Source organism: Loxodonta africana, chromosome 17 (assembly GCF_030014295.1).
Source record: "Loxodonta africana isolate mLoxAfr1 chromosome 17, mLoxAfr1.hap2, whole genome shotgun sequence".
Classification (NCBI taxonomy): Eukaryota; Metazoa; Chordata; class Mammalia; order Proboscidea; family Elephantidae; genus Loxodonta; species Loxodonta africana.
The window spans coordinates 70,872,126-70,898,125 of record NC_087358.1 but is presented as its reverse complement, the minus strand read 5'-3'; the positions used below and the strand labels follow the sequence as shown (position 1 = coordinate 70,898,125).

Genomic DNA, 26,000 nt, shown 5'->3' with positions numbered 1-26,000 from the left:
TTAATTTCAGTAGCCTCCTAACTGCCTCCCTCTCTTTCCAGTGTCTCCCCAGTCTAGTTAGGGGTAGGTGGCTGCTAGATCAGTTTGTCCCACTTATGCCAAAGTGAGCTTTCCAAATGGAAATGTATGCCCAGTCTTGGCCTCTGTTAAAATGTTTTGGTGCCACCAATATCCCAATCCAGATAAGAGGTTTTTTATCATCTGGTCACTTCCCAGCTCTCAAACTTTTCCTGCCTGCCTCTTCCATATGAGAATTATACCTCAGCCGTACATGTTCACGTACTTAACGAAGAATGCTGTCATCCCCTACACTAACAAGCATCTGGCTCTTACGCCTGGAGTGTCCCCCACTACACACTTTGTGTGGGAGATAACCTGCAGGGCTCAGCAGTATTTCTCCAGAGAAACTTTCCCTCACCTTCCCCAGAAGAGGAACTGCTGTTTTTTTTTTTAGAAATAACATTTCTATTTTTATAATTTACTACATTATCTTAACTACTATGGTCATTGGATTCAGAGTTTCTCAAGAGTGTAGTAAATATCTTTTCATCGTTATCTCTGTGCTTAAAGTGGCCCCTGTCATACAGTAGGCACTCCATAAATATTGACTGAGTTGTTATGTTAGTGTACACAGTAACTTAGCATGTCTTTGAAATCCCTCTCTCTCTTTTAACATTTTATTGGAAATTTTCAGATGTGCGTAAAAGTAGAAATATAATGAACCTCAATGTTCCCATCACTCAGCTTCAGAAATTACCTGTCATTCTTTTATCATCTGTTCCTCCACTCTTCTTTAGCTGTTTTTGTTGAATATTTTAAGTCAAATCTCTCTTCTTTCTGCTCTTGATTTTTCTGTTCTCTCTAGCTGTTATACCTGAATTTCAGAACAGCACTTAAATCGAGAATATCAAGGACAATGTAGAGTGACTACACACCTGTTCACACCTGAACTAGTGCACACAAGTCCTTTTGGGAATAGAATGTCTTCATTCTGGCATTGTCTGTAGTGCCTTTTTTCATGTCAGGATGTTATTTTATGGAATGATAAAACATGGTAGATGTTTTTTAACAACCCTCTTTATAAATAAAAGCTGCTAACCATACAAGGTTCTCTGTTCCTGCCCTTAATAAAGAATGAAAAAATTTTTTTTCATAGTCTATGAAATCCCAAAGTTAAAATAATATGTAACATGTATGATTCTTTACATCTGTATTACTTTGGAATATCTCATTGCAAAAGTCCTCAAATAAAGTGACTTTTAAGAGCATATAACTAGAATATAACTATAATCCAGGACTCTTCATTTATTTGTTCATTCAGTAAGCATTTAATGAACACCTACTGTGTACCATGCATGGTACTTTGTGATAAGACTGCCGATTCAAATAAAAAATGGTTTTTGTCCTTGAAGAGCTTCAGACCTCAAGGGTTGGATAGAACAGACAGATGAGCCAGTGTTTTTAGTTGGCTGTGTTGTGTCATTACAGAGGTGGGTGCTGAGGAAGCACAGAGGGCCACCTGAGACATACATGTTCTTGTCTGCGGTTCCACTGAACAGAGGAGCGGAGTGACTTGCCCGGCACTGACCTCATTTTCAGCCAGCACTCTAACCTAACGGCAGACAGACACTGGTGGATAATAAAACACTTTTAAGGAGATAAAACTTTAGGAATAGATTAAAATAGCTATTTAAAATGGGCCTTTAGGTTTTTTATTGTAATTTCTTTTTTAAAATTTTTTGGGTTTTTTTTTAATCAATTGCCCACATAGTTTTTCCATGAAATATTTTTTACAAGTGACTTGTTTAAAATTCAGAATTCCTCTCAGTTCTGTTTAATACTTTGTGTGAGGACGAAATAAATGTTATTTACTGTTTACATTTTCTCAAGATGATGAAAAATCAGTTTCATCATAAGTAAATAAATAAACTTACAGAGATACTGTGTCCCCACTCTAGACGGCAGCACTCAGAGCTGTTGGCAACATAGTGACTGGCACTGATGAGCAGACCCAGGTTGTTCTCAACTGTGATGTCCTGTCACACTTCCCTAATCTCTTATCACACCCAAAAGAGAAGATCAATAAGGTAAGGCATACACTGTCTTCAGCACTCTATTGTTCTCGCTTTGTTTATATCATTTAGCTGCCCCCTTGTTTCTGTTGGGTTAAAGCACTTTGCTGCTAACCGTAAGATCAGTGGTTCAAAGGGAGGTAATGAGAAAACATTTGGTTTGGGGCCTGTGTTATGTTCTTATAATTAGATTGGACTACGAGTATACTGAAGAGCTCTGATGATGCAGTGGTTAAAGCACTCAGCTGCTAACAGAAAGGTCAGCAGTCCAAACCCACCGGCCACTCCGCAGGAAAAAGATGTGACAGTCGGCTTCCATAAAGATTTACAGCCTTGGAAACCCTATTGGGGCAGTTCTACTTTGTCCTATAGGGTCCCAATGAGTCAGAATCGACTCAATGGCAGCGGGCTTAGTTTTTGTTTTCTGGTTGTTTCTACTTCTGTTGTGGTTTTTCTTCAAAACCAATGCAGATAAGATGAGAATTAACTTCAAATCACCTTTGCAATTGTTTGAAGTTTCTTTTTTTTCAACTTTAATTGCTTCTTATAAGTGTTGCTGTGATCATCACAGAATAAACAATATTTTTAGATTTTTTTTCTAACTTAAATATATTGAGTAATACCAACAAGCAGTAAATTATAGCCACTAGGTCAAGCGCATACAAAATTTGGCACTTAAATGGCTGATATTTTTTATAAACAAATAGAGATATCATAAATTAACCTCCCTACAAAATTAGATTTGGAGCCGAAGATGGAACACCGAAATTAAAAGATCATAAAAAATTTTTCTTTTAAAGATTTCAAGCTTGAGATACAAAATTACTATTAATTGTATATGTACTTAAGTAATGAGCTCACTCAGGAACAAAAGCATATGCATATGTATGGAAGATAGTTCTCAGATAGAAGACTGCTGTGTATTTTTTTCCCAAGAGGAAGAAGAGACAGATGAGTTACGCAGTGGTAAATCAGGTAAGAACATGATGACGACAGAGTGGGAAGCAGTGGGTTGTGTAAATCAGCTGGTTTCCTGGCAGACGTCCCTTGGCAGATTACTTTGGAGAACAGAATCATTTGCTGTTGTTTGCCATCCTTTAAAAATCACAAATGGTATCATTCTTTTACTTAAAGTTCTCCCCATATCTTTAGGATAAAGAATAGATTCTTCTGTGTGATATAGGTTCTTTGTGATCTGTTCTCTACCTTTCCTTTCCGGCCTTCATTTCATATCTTCTGTCATACTCTGGGGGCAGTTCTACTCAGTCCTGTAGGGTTGCTATCAGTTGGAATGGCAATGAGTTTTTTTTTTTTCTCCTGCTCACTATTTGCCATTCTCTGAATGGCCATTTCCAGTCACCTTTGTGACCGAGTCCTCCCACCACAGTGTTTCATCACCATTGTCTAGTGCAGCAACAGTCATAAAAATGGTGGTCAGGTATTTGTTGGATACATCTTTATCTGCCTGAAGTGCCATGATCCCCAACTCTAGCAGAATTGATCTTTCCTCTTCCATGTCATAATTCTATTTATGTAGTTGCTTGAGTATAACATGACAGATTCCTATGGAAAAGTATGTTGTTGACATTCACATTTTATAGACACATTTGTTCCAGTGAAGGGAAAGAAGCTAGAGACTTTCAGACTCTAGGTCTGTTATTTTTACTATGGAAATTTCAATAATAGAGATGAGTTTTATATTTGGAAACTAAAATACTGAAATATTTAATTTACATAATATGTTTAATAGAATTAATTTTAACATAGATACCTACTTAACTTCAGCTAGTGGTCCATTGCTTCAAATACTTTACACCCTGAGCATTTGTGTTATTTACATCTTTGGGACTACAATGGGACCCTAGAGGTAGAAGTTACCAACTTGCTTTTTTCTTCTACATTTGTTTGAAAATTTTCAAACCTTCAAAACATTTGCAAGATTAGTACAGTGAACAACCAATTACTATAACACAGATTCACCAATTATTAACATATTACCATAGTTGGATGGTGTCTTAGTTACCTAGTGCTGCTATAACAGAAATACCACAAGTGGATGGCCTTAATAAACAGAAATTTTTTCTCTCATGGTCTAGGAGGCTAGAAGTCTGAATTTAGGGTGCCAGCTCCAGGGGACGGCTTTCTCTCTCTTTCGGTTCTGGGGAAAGGTCCTTGTCATCAGTCTTCCCCCAGTTGAGCTTCTCAGCACAAAGACCCCAGATCCAAAGGATGTGCTCTGCTCCCAGAGCTTCTTTTCTTGGTAGCATGAGGTCCCCCTCCTCTGCTCCCTGCTCTCTTTTATAGTTCAAAAGAGATTGACTCAAGATACAGTCTAATCCTATAGATTGAGTCCTGCCTTATTAACATAACTGCCTCTAATCCTGCCTCATTAACATCCTAGAGGTAGGATTTACAGCACATAGAATAATCACATCAGATCACAAAATGGTGGGCAACCACACAGCGCTGGGAATCACGGTCTAGCCAAGTTGACATACATTTTGGGGGGACACAATTCGATCGATAACAGATGGCAAAATGAATTTACAATCAGTTCTTTAAGTGGTGGAGGAGGAAGAAGATACACATTTGACACTAAAATTATAATAAATCTGTTAGATTAAGTGTATTTTGTTTTTTGTAGTTATGATACAAAAAACCCAGGACATCTGTAGTACTGTTGCTTAAATCCTTAGCCTCTTATAGTTAATAATAACAAGTCAGCTGTAATTATACTGTTTTTATCTTTCATTTATGGACTACCTGAATATACTTATCTTCAGATCCCTAAATTAATTGAAAGAAAGGTTGGATCTTAGGTAAATTGGTTTTGTCCTCTGCTGGAGAAACAAATATCATAATTTTCACCCCCAGAGCATGTATGTAATGATGGTGTTTCCCTTGAGAAATTAAAATACCAGAAATACCTCACATCAGTGTTCATTGCAGCGTTATTCACAGTAGTCAAAAGGTAGAAATGACTGATATATCCATCAACAGATGAATAAATAAAATACCAGTCTCTACGTACAGTGGAATATTACTGAGTCATAAAGAGAAGTGAATTCTCAATATATGCTACAACATGAATGAATCTTGAAAACATGATGCTGAGTGAAATAAGCCAGTCACAAAAGGGCAATCCCATTTATATGAAATAGGCACATACACAGAGACCAAAGTTATTAGTCGTTACCAGGAGTGGGAGGGAAGGGGAAAAAGGGGGGTCCTTGCTTGGGGGGCACTGACTTTCTGTTAATGGTGGTGGGAATAATTTGGAAATGGATAGTGGTCATGGTTGCACAACACAGTGAACATAATCATTGTCACTGAATGATGTACAGGTAAAAGATGTTGAATTGGTAAATACTACATATATTTTTATCACAATAAAAAAGAAAACTAGTAGGAATACTTAGTCTCAACTGGCTTTTCCTGGAATTAACATTTGTGACATTAGATGCTGATTTCTATGAAATAATTAAATGACTGTATCTTGTAAGTATTTTTTAAATAAAAATTCACTTTTATTAGAAGTAGTTTTAACAAAGTATTAGGAAAGTCACTCTTAAATTTATTTCTACCACCTGCCTTTTACAGGGTGCTTATGGCACAGTGGTTAAGAGCTTGGCTGCTAACCAAAAAGTCAGCAGTTCAAATCTACCAGCCGCTGTTGGAAACCCCATGGGGAAGTTCTGCTCTGTCCTGTAGGGTCACTGTGAGTCAGAATTGACTCGATGGCAATGGGTTTGGGTTCTTTTGTTGTTCTTAATGCACAGTAATGTAAATCCGTGAGCAAAGGTTTTTGTCCATTTTGTTCACTGCTGTGTCAGCAGTGCCTAGAATGGTGCCTGGCTTATAGTAGGCATATATGTTATTGAAGAAATACATGCCAGGTTAATGGGGCCGAAATAGTATGAATGGAAGCTTCCTTATAACTTTTTTAAAGATAGGAATTTGTTATAACCTAATCGCTTTTTAGATGCAGTCTCCTTAACACAGCTCAGGTGATTTTGTTACTGCATATGTAAAGTATGTTAAAATAAAAAAACATAAAAGTGTTAAAGATATAATTTTCCAAATAAAGGTGTCCTGTGTTTTGTTCAATTATAGGAAGCAGTTTGGTTCCTTTCCAACATAACTGCAGGCAACCAGCAACAGGTTCAAGCTGTAATAGATGCTGGATTAATACCTATGATTATTCATCAGCTTGCTAAGGTCAGTCATACAGAGTTCATTATGTCTATTAATGTATTATAACAAGACTTTTGGGGTAAAAAATTCATTTTATGATTTCTTTCTCAACCTCCAGGGGGACTTTGGAACACAAAAAGAAGCTGCTTGGGCGATTAGCAACTTAACAATAAGTGGCAGAAAAGATCAGGTGAGTTTGAAAAAACTCTATTATGATTGTTAATATTGGAAAGTACACTACTCTTATATGGTTAGGAGTTGCTGATTGTTTCTAATCCCTTTACTGTGTTCTTCTGGGGGAAAAGATACTCTATAAATGAAAATATTTCTTCTCTTTTGTTCAGGTTGAGTACCTTGTACAACAGAATGTAATACCACCATTCTGTAATTTGCTGTCAGTAAAAGATTCTCAAGTTGTTCAGGTGGTTCTAGATGGTCTGAAAAACATCCTGATAATGGCTGGTGATGAAGCAAGCACAATAGCTGAAATAATAGAAGAATGTGGAGGTAAGGATGAATCGAATGAAGAAATATAGTTGAACTTGGAACTCTAAAACATCAGTTCCTTTAAGGATAACTTATTAGAAATGTAAACTGTTAGAATACATTGCTATTAAGTCATCAGAATAGGTTGCTATTCTTTATTCTCTATATCAGCATTCCAGAAGGGTTGTCCAGAAAACATTTGTCCAGTTTACAAAAACTGGTTCTGAAGTTCCCTCCTAGAGATTCACATTGATTTTTATAAAACACTACCATATTTTTATGCAGATAATGCATAGGATACACTTTGTTTTGTTTTGTTTTTGCCAACCGTGCAGCCTCCTCACGAATTATTTTCCAGGCCTGCTATGCACATTATACGTGTGGGTGCATTATTCGTGGAAAATACGGTAATGCTTCTCTGGAAGTCACAATGTTTGAGAGCAAGTTAAAAGCTCTGAGAACCTCTGCATTAGAGAAACTTGTGCGCTTTGTCTAACCCAGCATTCCTGAAACTTCTTGAGATTGAAACACCTTTTTTTACATTATACCTATTCTCCTGTGATTCTGCAGACCCCACTTGGGGAAATACTGTTTGTTTGCTGACTGCGCCCTCCCCCGGAAGGCTCCCTCACAAGCACACCCATGCCAGTCCTCCTGCACATGTTGCTGTAGAAAAATTAGCATAGTGTGTTTCCAAAAATATCTAGGGGGCGGGGGTCGCAGCCAGCAACTCTTCCATATTGTTGGAAAAGACTAATGATTTCTGAGTCTAGGTGTTTCCTTTCACCTCTCTGACTTACAGTGGTTCTTAATGATTTGCTGTAACCGCATGCTTAAGTTACTACTACAGAAGTTACTTGGAAATTTTAATATGAGAAAGAACTCTGATTTGAAATACCGGACCATTGTTTCTCTGACAATGAGATATGCGCAGACGTTTCAAAATTCTATTTTTACAGGTCCCTGTTCAATATGTAAAATTGGCCAAACCTTAGATGAATTTACCATTATGTCATATTTTATTTTTTGCATTTTATTGATAATTTGGATGATTATACTACCAGTTTGGTTTTTTTTTTTTTAAAAAGAGAAAACAAATGCTGTGGCATCATGAAAATTCAGACCAAAAGGGTTTTCTTAGCAAGAAGAAATTATCCCTGAGATATTGAGCGTTGTTCAAGGTCACATAAGTTGTTAGTAATAGAAGGAAAGTTAAAATCCAGATCTTTCTTAGTATTGATCCAGTGCTTGTTTTGGTTTTAAGATGTTTTACTTTTTAAGATAATTTAAAATTAGCATTTTAATCCGCTTCTTAACAACTGGAAGAGTTTGAGTAACTGTCAGAATTGTTAACTCTTTGGCTTTTTATTAACATAATTGCTTCTGAAACCCTGGTGGCATGGTGGTTAAGTGTTATGGCTGCAAACCAAAGGGTCAGCAGTTCAAATCCACCAGGCGCCCCTTGGAAACTCTTTGGGGCAGTTCTAGTCTGTCCTGTAGGGTCGCTATGAGTTGGAATCGACTCGACAGCACTGGGTTTGGTTTTTTGGTTTTTATGGGAGTAATACTGAAAATAAAAATGCATATTAACATTTTATAATTAAAGCATTTTACATCCATTATCTTTGGCACTTATTTTCCCATTTTTCTGACTTTATATTACTATATAAAGAAAAGAAAGTTACTATTTTAAAATAACCTAGCCAAAAGGAAATTTCAAGGAATAATATTTATTATTGAGATGTAAATTTGTAGACTTGTATATCTGATGCCAGGAGTCAGTATGTTGGAAATATAAATGAAGGCATTCTATGATTACTGTTCTGAAACAATTATTTTCCAGTTTCATTGTGGCTATAGGACACAAGTGCCCTACTGATTTCCTAAAAAGAATTTTTTTCAAATTTAAAGTTTTATCTTCTGTTTGTGTCAGTTAATCATTAAGTTTCTTAAAACATACTTTTGTAGTTATACAAAAGTAATGGCATTGAGAAAACCAAGAAAAAGATAAAAATTACTACGTGAGACAGTATGGTTGTGTAAAAGCAGTCTGCGGTGATCACAGTTCTAGTTCTGTCCCTAGCTTCCTTGCTATGTAACTGGGGATATATCCCTTTATGTCTCTGTGCCATGGCTCCCTCCTCTGTCAAATAGAGTGTTCAGGTATTTTTTAGATTGTCTACCTCAGGGACCAGTATACCTAAAGGGCTTCTAAGGAGGGAGAAATTAGTGGGCTGCTGGTCTCCAACCAGAGCAGCTTAGGTTTTTAAGCTGTTTTTTAGACAAACTATCATTTTTGGGGAGTGGGGGGAGAGGAACTGCTCCAAATCCCTTTTAATTTGCCATAATTAAAATGATCATAGTTTTGATTAGTAGCTGCTTAGCTATTTTGTTTGTTTTATTTTATCAGGCTTGGAAAAAATTGAAGTTTTACAGCAACACGAAAATGAAGATATTTATAAATTAGCCTTTGAAATCATAGATCAGTATTTCTCTGGTGATGATGTAAGTATATATTAAAATAGGGCATGTTTGCATGTAAATTAAAACCTACACATAATGTAAATATTACTAAGAATTTTCCTTTTATCATTAGTACAACCAAAGTTTACACTGTATTCTATCAGATTCTCTTAGATAGAATCTTTCCAGTTATTTAAGAAATCCAAATAACAACAAAAAATTGTTTGTTCTCTGTCAATCAGTTCTCTTATATACTATGTCTGAAAATTCATTAAAAGTAAAACTGTGAAAATAATTCTTGTTGCATTTATAATTTATTAACTGGGAAGAAATAGTAATTATAGAAACTATACATATGTTGATATAAAAACCCAAACCAAACCCATTGCCATTGAGCTGATTCCGACTCATAGTGACCCTGTAGGACAGAGTAGAACTGCCCCAGAGGGTTTCTGAGACTGTAAATCTTGACAGAAGACCACTGTGCCACATTTTTCTTCCACGGAGATGTTCATAGAGATTAAATAAATCTACAGCTACGAGAGCTTAACAAGGGGCAGTGTTGAAGTCTGTGTCCACTTTTTAAATTGTTAAATTTCTTAATAAAATTAACACTTCCATATTTACTGAAACATGTTTTTATGACTAAAGCATTCATAGAGAATTCTTTCCTAAAAGATAAAAAAACTAATTCTGCTTACACCAGTATATATGGTATTATAACATAATAAGGATTTTTTCCTTGCTTTTTATAGATCGATGAAGACCCTAGCCTCATTCCTGAAGCCACACAAGGAGGTACTTACAATTTTGACCCAACAGCCAACCTTCAAACAAAAGAATTTAATTTTTAAGTTCAGTTGAGTGCAGCATCTCTCTCGCATTCAGTATGAAGCACCACCAGAAGGCTACCAAATAACAAGAACAACAACAAAGGCTCCAAAACATACATGCCTCTTCGTTTTGATGCTTCTAAGGCAAGCCATGTCTCAGTCACTTTGCAGTTGCCAAAAGTCACTATAACATGGACTGTAAATGCATATGCATGATTTCCTAAACTGTTTTAGAATTCTCCATAACAATCTCAACTACCCTATTTCCTCCCCATTCCCTGGTGCCACACGCTGACAGCTACAGTCTACAGTTAAGAATATTCCATAACGGTGGCGTGTCGGCTGCGCACTGATACTCCTTTGGAAGATGGTGCGCCGTGGATCAAGAACCTTTGGTATGATGCATATACATGCTGGAAGACTCTAAAGAGGTGCAGTCTGACCTGGGCCTCCATCATTGTCCTCCACAAACATATTTTCATACTCTTTACGTGGAAGAATAGATTTTAAAGTACAAGCCAAATGATTTTCATTGGTGGAACTGACACACAAAATAAGTAACTTAAAAAAAATTAAAAAAAAAAAAACTTGGTTATTGATTAAACAGATAAGTTTTAAAAAACTGTACTTCATCTACCAGTAATTGATGTGTTTCTTATCTGCCTCAGAAGCCAGGGTTGGAGGAAGAACTTTAGATATGGCTGGTAATGCTTTCGCCATTGTACCTAAATTTTGAGAACAGCGAGCCCCATTTGACCACTCACTCCAGCCTGTGTGTTCCTGCTGTTTTGAAGTAATCAAATGCTGTGCATGGTATTTTACCTGAGCTGCAACCTGTTATGGACTTGAACTTCTGTGTAAGGTGAAAGCAAGAGTCCCTAACTATAAAAGGGGGGAAAAGGTCTAAAACACCCATTGGTGATGTTTAAAAAAAAAAAAAAAAATCTTGCTTTCAGCTTTCAGGAGTTAATATTTTTGTTTTAAATTGATAATTGGATATGGTTGATTTACGTTGGGTTTAAACTGTGGAGCTTTCATGTTTACTGTAATTTTAGTCTTAAACTATTTTTTACTTAGTAACCAGTGCTTTTGATAATGTGGTTGGCAACAAACCAGCAACTATTTAGAAGTGTCATAAGACTTCATTTTCTTGAGTATTGGAAGCGTTAATTCAGATCCTATTCTAAATGCATATTCACATATTAAAACATTCAGACAAGGATCTGTGTAGAGGAATAATCTGCAGTTGTTTAACATAAACCTGATTTTCAGTGATCTTTAAATAATTCTGCAATATCTGGTATTACTATGTAAAGTCATTGCTTTTGGTAAAATTGTCTGACCCAGTTATTAATGAAAGAATATGGATTTGAAAATTTTAAAACAGAATAATTTGTGCTGTCACAAAAATGGTTTTGTTGCTATTGTTTACTGGGTATAATTTCCCAATGCATTGATGTGAAAGGATAGAAAGTCCAAACTAATGTAGTTATCCAGTGGGGGGTGTATTTACTGTGATGAAGATGAGACAGATGCCATCAGAGCTTCGTGAATCAGCTGGGGTTTTTTTCACTGATAAACAACACATAGCAGGTGTGCGTTCATTAAAACTATATGTATCTGCCAAGGTGGAGCCACTTTAAAGAGTGAGTTTTGTCTTGTATCTAAAGTGGATACAAGCGTATGTTTAAACTGCAAGATTTTTACTTGCTAGAGAATCTGTTTTAATATAGTGGTTTGGCCTCTGATTATTTATAGGTTTTATAAATTTTAGAATCAATTTCTCTTTAAGGTGGCTCAGATTTTTCAACTCTTGTGCACATAAAATTGAGTTGAAGTTCATTGTGCCTTTTTTTCGTTATCCAGATTTTGAGTTAAAGCTTCATACGGTAACTGCATCCTATTCGGGCGCTATAGTCTAAATTTTTGAAACTGTGTGGCATTCACTAAAAGTAGGAATAACAAAATCAAATCTAATTAAGGTCACAAACTTCGGTGAAACCCTTAAAGTCCAAATCTTCTCGATATTGTGAATTGTACCCCTTCCAGTTGAGTTACTTCTGGACTCTTCATACTCACTGACAGTTACCTTTCAAATTTTGCACACATTGAGATTAAAATCGGGCCTCTCCTGTGAACAATTGCTATTTCCTCTTGTGTTCTAAGTGCAAACTAACATTTAAATGAACAATAGCATCAAGTAGTGCAGACCCCTGCGTATGCATTGGCTTGATGCAATTTGTTGTGACCTTACCAGGTTTTGAATTGGAATTACACCATTTCGTAGATAAAGGAAACTATATTGCTGCACTTTTAAGTTTTCAAAACAGTGTTTAAAAATTGCATTGTTTTTATTTTTTTTTAAACTCAGTTAAAGACTAAAACGTTCTTTCAAAAGAGGCATCTAAATGTGTTCCTAATTTTGTATATGGGCTTAGGTTTTGTAACCAATAAAAAAAAGCTGCTATCAAATATGATAAAACAGTGAAGGACTTATTTCAAAAAAACGTAATTGCTTAGTTTTGCTTTTGTGTGGTTAAATTTAAATTTGGAGTTATTTTTCACATATCACCTACAAAGGAGGTGAATCATGAATCAGCCTTCCATTGTGTGTTAATATCTCCTTTCCCACTATCGCAGCACCTGGATGACCAATAGCACTGCTAGCTTAAGGAGTATCTTATAACAAATAAGTAGTGCAGAGTCTCAGTCTTAAATACTGTACCCTAAAAAAGGGCCATTTATTTGAAAGGTGGTGTGGTTATGACTTTCATCAAACAAAAAACAAAAAAGACCTTAAGTCTTGTCTAACCCTTGAAAACATGTAGCTATGAAAGATCATAATTGAAACCTGCAAGCTTTAGCCTGTTAGATAAAAATTGTGGCTCAAAGTGAAATCTCAAATTAATTGAAACAACAAAGGAGGAGCTAAACTTTTAAGTATACAAACATTTTTACTTTTATATAATGCTACTTCAAATTATTTTTGAAAAAATCAGCATATAATAAATGTGATAGTACTCCTATATAATCTTGCCAGAATTTCCTTCAGAAATGTCATCCTTTTCAGGGGATTAATTGCTGAGAGTTGTCTTGGGGTCATTGTTACTAATTTTTCTAACCCTAGTTGATCCATTTGGGGAAAGGGAGTATAATTTCTGTACATTAAGCTATGAGTAGGGAGGCATTATAACCCAGGGAGTGTTCTGCGTGACCTACCATATAAATGTACTTGAATCAGTCAGCTGAAAAACAGAGATAGAATGAGTCTCAGAAAATACTCTATACCCTGATGGAGCAGGAGAGCACTGGGATGCAGACCTCAAATTCTCATAAAAAGACCAGACTTAATGATCTGACTGAGACTAGAAGGACCCCAGAGGTCATGGTCCCCAGACTTTCTGTTAGCCCAAGGGAACCATCCCCAAAGCCAACTTTTCAGACAGGGATTAGACTGGACTATAAGACAGAAAATCACACTGGTGAGGGGTGAGCTTCTTGGCTCAAGTAGACACCTGAGACTATGTGGGCAGCTCCTGTCTGGAGGGGAGATGAGAAGGCAGAGAGGGACAGAAGTTGGCCAAATGAACACAGAAATAGAGGGTGGAGAGGAGTGTGCTGTGTCATTAGGGTGAGAGCAACTAGGAGTATTTTGCAAGGTGTATATAAATTTTTGTATGAGAGACTGACTTGATTTGTAAACTTTCACTTAAAGCATCATAACAACAACAAAAAACATATATATATATATATCAAGAGAAAGTATTTGGGGAAAGGGATGTAGGAATGCAGCCATAGTCACATCCTCAGCCTCTTTATTTGCCCATAAAATCCCTGTGCTAACTTTAAATCAGGGTTTCTTAAACCCTGCACTGCTGACATTGTAGGCCAGATAGTTCTTTTTGGTGGGGGATCTCTCCTGTGCATGTCGGATGCTTAGTGGCATCCCTGGCCTCTACCCACTAGATGCCAGTTGCACCCCTCCTCCCCCCAGTCATGACAGCTAAAAATGTCTCTGTATATTGCCAAATGTTCCCGGGGAGGGGGAGGGCAAAGTCTCCCCTGGTTGAGAACAACTGGCCTCAATTCCTGAGGAAAACGTCTCCACTCAGATGACGTTTTGTTGTGTGAACAATTCTAGGCTTTCCTGAGATGCATAGGATAAAAAGAAAGAGGAGACAAACTATCTTTTCTTCATTTGCTGTTTTAGGAGAAATCAGAGCCTAACCGTTTCCCAGGTCACCGTCTGTGGGAGCTAGTGGTAGTACTGGGGCCCATCTATTGCAAATGGCTTAGAGTAGAAATGAGAATATGGTTAACTGTTTACCCTCTTAGAATTATTCTTTGGATACATAATAGGGTTGGGTGAAAAACATGAAATTACCTATAAATGAGATTTTACCCATCTGCTCAACGCTTCCCTGTGGCAGTGTTTTTCAGACATTTTTAGTTGGTCTCTTAGTTCTCTGAGGAAAGCGAGCATTGGACCAGGAAATCATACCATAGTTTGAAAACCAGTTCTTGAAGCGTTGTGAGAGATTAGCCCCATCCTCAGGAAACTGCACGTCTGGATGGGAAAACGAAGCCATTTTATTTATTTATTTTTTTAATTTAATGGATGGTCCATTAATTAAATAATAGTGAAAACAGGCAGTATAAAACTAGTTTAAATCATATAGCAAAAACTAGCTAACTAGTTTTAAAATTGAGAATATCTACACGTTTGTGAATAGTATAGGGCAGCAGACGGAGGACGGTGGAGAATACAACAGTAGATGAGACAGGCTGTTCTTCAAAGAACGGTTTTTGCTACTAGCAGGAACGTGTTCTAAGTTTAATAAGTAGAAATAGATGAGAACAAAGTTCAGAGAAGGGAAACAGTAAAATGCTTCTTGGATATAGTGGGACTGAGACTTTGAAAAGATAAGTTCTTCAGGACTAGATCTACACCATTCCAAGTGGTTCATGATTTAGATTCCTTTGGATTAAGCACAGGACTCTAGATGTTCAGTAGACATGTATTGGAAATGATTAAAAGCAGAAGAGCTATGGCTGAGCCGTGCTATACAGGAGGTGCTCCCTGCAGGAGAATCTCTTCCGCAACATCCCTCTTCCCTAACAAATTGCCATCAACCTTCTTAATTTCTCTTTTCTGAAACGGTGGTACCAAGGATGTGGGGTTTTGTGCCAAAGGACAGCTATTTCACTTGATGGTGAGTAAAACAGCCTCATGGTGATACAGCCCTACACTTAACAGCAAAATACACATTTTCTATAATGTTTTTAAGATAAAATCTGATTTTTGAGGCAGGCCATCTTATGAAAATATTCCTGGCAGAGTAACTCAGAAAAATTTCTCCTACTGTTTGATCGCTTAAGCTATTACAAAGTCCTTTTTTAATATCGAACAAAAATCATCCTCTTAAATGACCATCATTGTAAATTTAGTGTTTTTGACGGGGCATAGACTTTTTTGTTGTCTCCAGAGAGCAGAAGAGACTAATCCCTTTTTATCAGTTCCCTTCTTCAGTCTGAACAGCCCCATGTACTTCAACCACTCTGCTTATGGAGTGGTTCCCTGAACCTATTTCCTGCCAGCTTGATGCACTCCAAGGACCCCAAGAAGAAAGTGTGTGCTATGACTAGTATCAGGGTGCAATGCAATGGGAATGTTCCATTATCTAGACACAGTTCCATGAATGTGGGGGAGATTATTTCAGTTATCTTACCAGCTTAATCATACTAGATTTGTCATTCAAGTAAAAGCCTCCAGCTCCCCTTCACATCGGCTCTCTTTGACCTGTACTTATGCCGTTGCACTTTTCAAATCTGAATATAAGAATTTATAAATTTCATATTGCAGTTGCTGTTGTTAGGTGCCGTCGAATCAATTCCGACTCATAGCGACCATGTGCACAACAGAACGAAACCCTAACCGGCCCTGCGCCATCTTCACAATCGTCGTTACGCCCGAACCTGTTGTTGCAGCCCATTTTTTGCAGTACCGGAATCTGTGTGAGGAGGAAATGTTTTCCACTAAAACGAGCAATAGAAAAGTGGTGAGACTGCACCCTATCAATGGCCGAAAACTTGCTAGACCTGGAAAAACAAGGCAGTCCCGTCAAGTTCCAGCTTACAGGTTTCACTGTATTTCAGCCCGGTTTTCCTCATAATCAGATCAGATTCTGTTATCTATTCTTTCCGTGTGTTCAGTCTTTTAGAAGTAAGAACTTTGACTAAGCCTCTAGAAACATCCGTTCAAGTGCTTACTGATCACCCTATTCCATGCCAGGTACTCTAGGGCACACGATACTATTAAAAAAAAAAAAAAAAAGTTTACAGAAATAAATGTAAAAGAAAAGCTACAACAAATGTCAGCAGAAAGAGGTACATGATGACATAAAGTAGATAGGAGAGGAATGGGCCTCGTTAGGAAGGTGATCACTGGGCTGACACAGTCCTTACTAAGTGTCATAAGTACTGAGAAGGACCAGCTCAATCCCCTCAGATCTGTGAAGGAAGTTCTGTTATCAGGCAGATGTTAACTTTTCCCAAAGTTACACAACTGATGGGGATGAAGAAAAAGCAGAAACTAATTAGGCAAATTGACCGGAAAAGCTTTCTGGCAGAAGGAACCGTAGGTACAAAGGCCATATGGGAGGCACCATGGGGAGTTCCAGGGAGTGAAAGAGTGAGTACAGCTAGATCAAAGATAGAAGGATTATGGAGGGGGAGCACTGAATTGATAGGTGGAGGCCAGACCTCACTGCCTTACAGATCACATGCCAGTCAGTAAGAGGGGTGATGTAAGATTCGTGCTTAGTAAGTTTTCACTGGTTGCAGTGTGAAGCATTGAAGCAAGAGGCGGTGAAACCACTCGGCCCATGAAGCGTGGCATCAAAAGATGCTTCCCAACTGAAGCAGGAGTTAGCACTGCCTTCCATGTGTGTTTGAAGCAGAGGGAGGCACCCAGGATGAGTTCTAGGTTTCTGAGTTCTAACTCATGAACGGAAGTTAGATGAGTGGAAATGAGGTAAGGAAATAACACAAGACAGAATCAGATTGGGGGTGAGGGTGATGAGTGCGGCTGGGGTTTTGTAGAGATGAACATCCAAATGACTCACACAGGGTAGAAGGAAATATAGAGGTCTGGGCTGGGGATTTGAGTGCTCTTGCCTATTTGATGGTCATTAAAGCAGGAGGTCAGGATGAGACTGCCTGGGTCTGGTGTTTGGAGTGAGAACGGGGCCTAGGGTTGAGTGTTAGGGCGTTTCAACATTCAGTGGTGTGGTGGTGAATGAGCTTGCAAAGGAGACGGAAAGAATGGCTAGGAAGATAGAAAATCCGTGTGTTCTCTCCGAAAACCAAGGGAAAAAAGATTTCACTGCCCAGTGAGTCCTGGTGCCGCAGTGGTTAAGCATTTGGCAGTTAACCAAAAGGTCAGCAGTTCAAATCCACCAACTGCTCCTTGGAAACCCAATGGGGCAGTTCTATTCTGCCCTATAGGGTCTCTATGAGTCAGAATTGACTCCATGGAAATGTCCTTTGGGTTTAGTGAGTCACCTTAGTAAGACTCACCTGTATAGTGTGGTAATGAGGACAGAAATCAGCAGTTGGACAGAGGAGCAGGAGAACAGGAAATGGAGACAGTCAATCTGCTTAGTTTTTTCATTCAGTTTATATTTGCTCTGAAGGGGAGGAGGGGAGGATGGTGGCTAAAGGATGACATGGGGAAAATCCAGTTGAGAAAGACATTGAATATACAAGAGAAGAACAATCAGTTCTTTAGGTTGTAGGAGAGAATCCAGAGCATAGGGGCCAGGAGTGGCCATACTCCTTCACTCAGCCGTTATTTAATTGAGCAACCTAACCAAAACCAAACCCGGTGCCATCAAGTCAATAGTGTTTCCAAGAAGTGTCTGGTGGATTCCAACTGCTGACCTTTTGATTAGCAGCCAAACACTTAACCACTGCGCCACCAACAACTAGTATTTGCCAGACTCTAATTAAAAAAAAAAAAAAACTCTAATAGGTGCCAGGCGCAAACAGCAGTAAACAAGGCAGACAACCCCTAGTCCTGTGGAACTTACATTCTAGTGGCAAAAGACTAGCAATAAATTTGTAAAGGAATAAGAAAACTTCTGCTATGTAGAAAATGGTATAACGAGTTACTACGGGTGGGAGGAGTCCTGTTCTTTATAAACAGTGGTCAGGAAAAGCCTTTCTGAGGAGATGACCTTTGTGAATGATGCAGAGGGTAGTCCTCTGAAGATCTGGGGGAGGGGAACTAGCAAGTGAGAAGTCCTGAGGGAGGAACAAGCCTGGCTTCTCTGCAGAATAGGTGAGCGTTGTTGCGGGAGGGGAGAGGGCCTGATTGTAAAGGACCTTGTAGGCCACCAAGAAGAGTTTGAATTTTATTCCAATTACAGTGGGAAGCTGCAGAGATCAGGTGTATCCTTTAAAAAGATCCGGCTTGCTGCAGAGTGGAGAACGGGGGAAGAGACAAGGAGTGGATGCAGAAACCCAGTTAGACTGTTTTCCAGGCAAGAGCTGATGATGGACTGTGGTACTGGAGATGGTGATCCACACCATGAGGTTAGAGCTTAAGGTCTGGCTAATGGATGACGGCGTTACAGCCTGAATTAGGTTCCCCCCGCCACCACCCACCCCGCCCCAAGATAATGTTGAATCCCTGGCCCTTCTACCTGTAGATGTGATCCCGTTTGGAAATAGGGTTTTCTTTTATGTTAATGAGGCTGTACCACTGCAGAGAGGGTCCTAAACCTAATCACATCTGAGCTATAAAAAGAACAGAACAGACACACAGACACACACGGTGGGAGACAGATGCCATGTGCTGATCGCCTACAAGCCAAGAACAAAGGAACACCCATGGCTACTGACAAGGAAGAAATCCATACAGCCGAGGCCTTGATTTGGACTTTTAGCCTCCAGAACTGTGAGAAAATAAATCCCTATTTTTTAAAGGCACCCACTCATAGAATGTGTTAACAGCAGCAGCACTAGGTAGCTAAGACAGATGGGATCTCGGGTCTCAGGGGAGGTGAGATCAAAGCCTGGGCAGATGCATAGACAAATGGTGCCATTTACCGAGAGTGGAAGGCTGCGGAAGCACCAAGTTTAGGGGTATGTGTGTGGAAACTGTTCTGTTTTTATCATGTTTGGTTTGAGATACCTACTTAGACATCCAGTTGTCCACTTAGAAGGTGTGGCAATTTTATTGTAACAGCAGAGGTAAATGGGATGAGGTGAAGGCGTTGTAGACTTAGAAGAAAGAAGAGGAGGCAATTTGTGTGGTGGTGTTTTTTGTTTTTTTCTCTCCCTCCATAAAATAGGAAGTAGGGGCATCCACTAAGACTGATGGGAGGTGAGGACGCTAGATGCTTGAAGAGAACGCAGATGAGAAAAGTACTGAAAAGAAATTAACCAGGAAAACTTGGATTTCAGTCGTGTTGCGGATCCATTTGAAACTAGTGATCATAAAAGTTAACGGTGCCTCCAGTCTGCCTTACTGTTTAACTTCCTCCAAAGATGCTCAGCTATTTGGGTGTAGATATGAAAAAGCAAATGCTGGTATTCATTCAGAGATGAAGTTTTCTTGAACAGATCTTGACGGCGACGATAGTAGCTCCAAACCAAACCCATTGCCATTGAGTTGGTTCTGACTCATGGTGACTCCAAGTGGAGTAGAACTGCTTCATAGGGTTTTCTTGGCTGTAACCTTTATGGAAACAGATTGCCAGGCCTTTTTTCCGCAATGCTGAGGTTTGAACCACCAACCTTTACGTTAGTAGTCATCAAGCGCAAACTGTGCCACCCAGCATAGTTGTGAGGTCATCCAAATAAAGCAGTCAGCACCACGCTTGGCCATGGTAAATACTCGATAATAGCTAACATTCAGCATTTACCATGTGCCAGGCATGGTGCTAAGTACTTCATTTGCATGACCTCAGAAATACCCTATAAGTTAGGTACTACAACTATACCCATATCCAGATGAGGAAATGGGCACAGAGAAAATGAATTAACTTGACCAAGTTCATGAACCTAGGAAGGAGCAATGTCCAGATTCAGATCCAGGAATTTTTAGTATTAACAAGAGTGTTAGTACAGTGATGGACAACAGAATATAAATTAGATGATAAGGGAAGCAAAGAAAAGGAATGAACGATGAATTGGGAGGGTTCAACCTCTGTAAGGTTCTGATGAGTCAAAGAATGGTTATAGTGAGAATAATTGAACAAGCTATGCTGGAAGAAGAGAACTGTGGTCAACAGGGCACACACATCAATGATTTTGGAAGTGGCAAAGTTACAGGTAATGAGGTCAAAGTGGTGGGAGGGGATGTCTTAGGTGGAGTAGAAGAAGAATTTTTTGAGGAATCTAAGAAAGACCAGGTTAGTAGATAACCATCCATTAGTTTCTTAGTTCAAATATCCCTGAGTTAATTAAGACTCTCTAAGTGAATTTTTTTAAGTGAATCAACCAGCTAATAGTATTGTATTTCAACTAACATTTTCACCAGGATATCCTAATATTAAAAAGCATATTTTATCAACTGTTTTACTAAAAGAATTCGCCAACATGTGAGCCCATCAAAGAAAAGAAAGTCTTTCAACTTGTCTTCACTGCCAGCAATTGTTTTAATTTCTAACTGCTCACGAATGATCTGTTTGACAATTCTGGAATTATTTTTTTCTTCTTTGGACATTAGGACAATGCCTTAGTTTCTTAGTGCTGCTGTAACAGAAGTACCACAAATGGGTGGCTTTAAGGAGCAGAAGTTTATTTTCTCACAGTTTAGGAGGCTGGAAGTCCAAATTCAGGGCACCCGGTTCTAGGGGAAGGCTCTTCCTCTGCTCTGGGGAAGGTCCTTGTCTCTTCTCGGCTTCTGTTCCTTGGTTCCTTGGCAATCTTTCTGTGGCGTGGCATCTGTCTTCCCTCATCTTTGCTTGCGTGCTTCTGTACCTACTGTGCTCTTACATTTCAAAAGCGATTGACTTAAGACACACTCTACACTGATCCAGCCTCATTAACATGACAGAGAACCCTATTCCCAAAGGAGATCACACCCACAGGCATAGGGGTTAGGATTCCAACACATATTTTGGGGGACACAGTCCAATCCATAACAGACAACATTCGTCCATCTTCAATCCTGGTGTCTTTCCCATTCGCCGTGACTTATGATGGACAACGGGTTTGTTTTTTTTGTTTTGTTTTATGAGTCAGAATCAACTCCATGGCAAGGGGTTTGGTTTGATTATCTGCTGGTAAGAAATGAGTACAAAAGGGGCTGTACAGACACTTGCCCGTTCTGTGTGTCCCCTAGTAATGATGAAGAAGGAGGAGGCCCTGTCCAGCTGATCTGCTTGTCCTGTCTTCTTGACAGATATATATAGCTAGCAGAGACAGACACCTTGCCAGGCTAGCCTAGGAAATACCCTGGGGATTAAGGCTGATCCTTCTAGCTATTAGCTATTTCATAACCTTCTAGTTATTAGATATCTCAGGTAGCTTTCTTTTAGATTTTTTTTTTAACATTTTATTGTGCTTTAGGTGACCTTTTAGATTGTCATCAGTCCTATATAGATGAGCCTCCTCAGCTCGCAGGGCCAGCAGGGTTACCCAGGCATACGTGTCTAGCATTTTCACACTGCAGTAAATGAGAGAATGCCACTTTGTAGTAAGTATTCTTCATTGGTGCTCACATTTAGGACCTTTATTTCTTCTCATAAGCAATGTGGAATCACTGTAGTAATGCCCATCTCCCCCATCACAGGGTGTCAGTGTGATGCTGATGATGTGGGGGAGACAACCTTGAGTTCCTAGAATAAAGTACATTTCTGTATAACATATGTTGTGTCGTCATTCTAGGATTTGTTCCCTTTCAACCTCCTGCTGAGTAACAAGATGGGCAGGTGGCTCCTGGGGCCTGACCTCTAATTACCAGAAGCCATTTCGTGAGTTTTATTGCATGCCATGGGCTTTATGAAAAGTGTGTCCTGTGAAGGTCACAAGCTTTGTTTCCTGCTTTTTCCGATTTCTCTTTGGTGGCCTAGAAACCCTTAGCCCCATTGTAGGAACTTTTTGTCATATCGTCATGGATTGAATTGTGTCCCCCCAAAATATGTGTCAACTTGGTTAGGCCATGATTACCAGTATTGTACGGTTGTCCTTCATTTTATGATTGTAATTTTATGTTAAAGAGGATTAGGCTGGGATTGTAACACCCTTATTAAGGTCACATCCCTGATCCAATTTAAAGGGAGTTCCCCTGGAATGTGCCCTGCACCACCTTTTATCTTACAATAGATGAAAGGAAAGGGAAACAAGCAGAAAGTGGGGACCTCATAACACCAAGAAACCAGAGGCAGGAGCACAGGGCATCCTCTGGACCCCAGGCTCCTGCACAGAGAACCTCCTAGTCCGGGGGAAGATTGATGACAAGGACCTTCTTCCAGAGCCGACAGAGAAAGCCTTCCCCAGGAGCTGACACCCTGAATCTGGACTTGTACCCTACTTGACTGTGAGAGAATAAAAATTTTTTTGTTGTTAAAGCCATCCACTTGTGGTATTTGTCACAGCAGCACTAGATGACTAAGATATAAAGCAAGAATTTTTTCCCAAAAAAGCCATCCTTCAGAAAAGTGGAAGTACTCTTAACAGAGTTTCATATTATGGGATCGTCTCTCAGTTAATTTTAAAAAATACATTATGTTTTGAATAGGTATGATAGGTATGTTTCAAAAATTAAAAAGGATACAGTGAAAGTCTCATTCCCATCCATATCACGCATTTGCCTAATTCCCTCCCTTCAGACCTACAGCAACCCGTTAGCTTCCTGTGTAATCTTCCAGAGATTCTTTATGCACACAAGAGAAAATACAAATAATACGTTCCCTTCTATTTCCTCCTTTCCATGCCAAGAGTAGCACGCTGTACACATTGTTCTCTTCCTTGCTTTTTTTCCTTAATAAATTTTAAAGTTCTCCTACGTTTTGAACAACAAAGAGTTAGTTATATAATCAGAAGAAACAGTAGCCTGAACGGGTAATCAGTTTAAAAAAAAAAATTCAAACACATTTAACGTAGAGTTCAAATTATTCCTGGGGGCATAGCCTCGAAATTGCAAGTGTTAGATGTTGTAAATGAGCCCAACTGAGCATCATGTAAAATGGTGGTTGCACCAAGGCGATCACAAAAAGCAAATGGTTACTTGAAGGTTGGAATAAAATTTCTTATAACAGCATCATACAAAAAGATTTAAGAAGTGCTGCCTCTCTCAACAACTGGATGGAGGAAAAGATGATGCAGTCAAGAAAACTGTGAAATTGCTCTAAAAGTTCTCTTGTGATTTCAAAGAGTCAAGTAAAAATTTGTGAATAAAAACTGTTGCATACATCTATGAATGTGGAATAAAAAACCAGTATTTTAAATTACTATATCATTTGGTATGTGATTTTAAATATATAACTAAAGGAGTCCCTCCTGGGTGGTGCACTTCACTGCTAGCCAGAAGATTGGTGGTTTAAATCCACACAGAGGCCTTGGAAGACAGACCTGGCGATGTGCTTCCAAAAGGTCAGAACCTTGTAAATTCCATGGTGCACAGTTCTACTCTGTACACACGGGTTTCCCTTGAGTTGGAATTGACTGACAGCAACTAACATGAATATCAACATGTATAACTAAATAGTAAATATATATATACACACACATGCACACACATATATATGAGGCATTTGATTGTTTATTTGCATTCTATGCCTTATATATTCTTTCCTTTGGAAAAATATGATGTATTTGGGGGTAGACTGTACTTCTTAGGAAGTCTAGTCTCAGAGGAGAAGCACGGAAACACAGCCCTACCTTTTGGCATAAAGAGCAGTCCTACAGCCTCAGCATCTACATGTGTCATAGACTTTCCTATTCCTCTCCTTCTAGCCCTTGTTGAACTACCCTACAGAGGGCGGCGCAGTGGTTAAGGGCTCGGCTGCTAACCAAAAGGTCGGCAGTTCAAATCCACCAGTCACTCCTTGGAAACTCTATGGGGCAGTTCAGCTGTATCCCCTAGGGTCGCTATGAGTTGGAACTGACTCGATGGCACCTAACAACAACAGAGGGCAGAAAGAAGGAATGAGGGAAGGGTCTTTGAGAAGTCCAACAGAGTTGTCTTTTTTTTTTTTTAGAAATTACTAAAAAGATTTTCTTTCTGAAAGAAGTCATCAAAACTTGGGCTTCTAGAAAAAAAGATGTAACTCAGATTAACCATTTCAGGAGGATAACTAGAAGAACTGAACACAATAGAAAGCACTACACTATTGTGAAGAATTAGCAGACTAGGATCTGGGGGAGACCCAAGGAAGGAGCCCAGATTTGGGGCTAACTTCCCTTAGGGGAGTTTGCTAATTTTGGAGAGAGTTATTGAGAGGCTAATGTTTGCTCTAGACACATGGTACTAAAGAGACAAGAACTGGAGTCCAGGGCCAAGAGTGGGAGGAACCCAGTACATCTCTCTAGCTTGAAAGTTCGACCCTGTTTAAGAGATTCATCCTAAGATTAATCTGAAGTAAATACACCTTCAAAAGGAATGCAGCTGACCTTCAAAAGTTCTCAATACTGAAAATTGGATCATTGTCATTCTGAATGGTTATACGCCTGAATGCATAGCAGAAGCACATGTAAAGATAACATATACTTGGTAAATATATTTTCAGTAAACAAAAAGAATCAAACACACAAGGTAATCAAATGAACAAAACCTAATTGACCCACAAGGGTTCCACAGACTTAAAAAATTCCAGAACTGAAAAATATTAAAACTAAAAAACTCAATAATGGATTTAACAACAGATAAAGCTGGAAAGAGAATTAATGGGCTAAAAGATAAAAGAGATAATACCCAGATTGAAACCTGGTGTAAGATGGTGTGGCAGAGGCATCTGACCTCCTCATCTAGCTTCACAAGGGGAAGCAGAGAGAATCATTATCAGCACCAACAGCCTGAGGTTGATGCCTGTGAGGCAGAGAGGTGAGACATACCTCTATTTTCCAAACTTCTTACCAATTCTGACATCAGCCATCCCTCCCATGGCATTCTCTACTTCTTTCTTGGGTTGTATAATTAATTGCAATGGCTACACAGAACTCACAGAGCATACAGTTATGGGTTTATTAGAGAAGTAACAAGTTACAATTCAGCATTAGGGATGACTCAGGATAGTTTTTTGATCAGGACAGCCTCTTCTCAGCCATGCCCATAGGCAGGTCTCTCTCTGGTCCTCGGCCTATCGGCCCCTCGGTCCCTCAGCCCAGGCTCTGTCCTGTTTGAACAAGTGTCCTGTTTGAGCTCTTTAGCTCCACCTATAAGTGCCCAGAGGCACCCCACTCCACCGGTAAGCCTCAGCCTGAAGGCACTCAGCTCTCAAGCTCCATGGCTCCACAAACCTAGCTCCACCCACAAGCACCTGAGGGCACCCCACTCTGCCAGCAGACCCCCTGCCTGAGGGCTCTCACCTTTCTCGCTCAGGGGGCCAGGGAGCCCATTGCACCATCTTCTGGCTCTGCTGCCTCTCACTGTCTTGCACTGTCTGGTGTTACAGCTCTCTCTCTCTCTGTCTCCTGGGTCTGGGAGGTTCTCAGCACAGGGATCCTGGGTCCCTGTATTTTATCTGGCTACCTTAAGTTGGAAGAAACTGACTTCATCATTATCGTTGGTTGCCTTTGAGTTGACCCTGACTCATGGCGACTTTGTGTATAACAGAACAAAATGTTTCCCAGTCCTGTTCCATCTTCATGATGTTTGGCATCTCTGAGTCCCTGGGTGGTGCAAGTGGTAAACTCTCTGGGCTGCTAACCAAAAAGATGGAAGTTCAAGTCTACGCAGAGGCACCTCAGAATGGACTGAATGGACAACTGGCTTCATCAT

General features: G+C 39.2%; 1 protein-coding gene across 2 annotated transcripts in view; it reads left to right on the top strand.

The window, feature by feature from the left end:
- The window catches only part of KPNA3 (karyopherin subunit alpha 3), a 101,525-nt gene extending 85,128 nt beyond the window's left edge, over window positions 1-16,397 (top strand). Inside the window, exons 12-18 of one of the 2 annotated variants that reach the window (XM_064270161.1) lie at window positions 1,959-2,087; window positions 3,009-3,047; window positions 6,186-6,290; window positions 6,385-6,456; window positions 6,611-6,773; window positions 9,163-9,257; window positions 9,971-16,397. In XM_064270161.1, the coding sequence (XP_064126231.1) occupies window positions 1,959-2,087; window positions 3,009-3,047; window positions 6,186-6,290; window positions 6,385-6,456; window positions 6,611-6,773; window positions 9,163-9,257; window positions 9,971-10,069 (702 nt within the window). In that variant the 3' untranslated portion in view covers window positions 10,070-16,397. The remainder of the gene's footprint in view (window positions 1-1,958; window positions 2,088-3,008; window positions 3,048-6,185; window positions 6,291-6,384; window positions 6,457-6,610; window positions 6,774-9,162; window positions 9,258-9,970) is intronic. The other variant, XM_064270162.1, reaches the window with a different exon arrangement.
- Window positions 16,398-26,000: the final 9,603 nt, after the last annotated feature.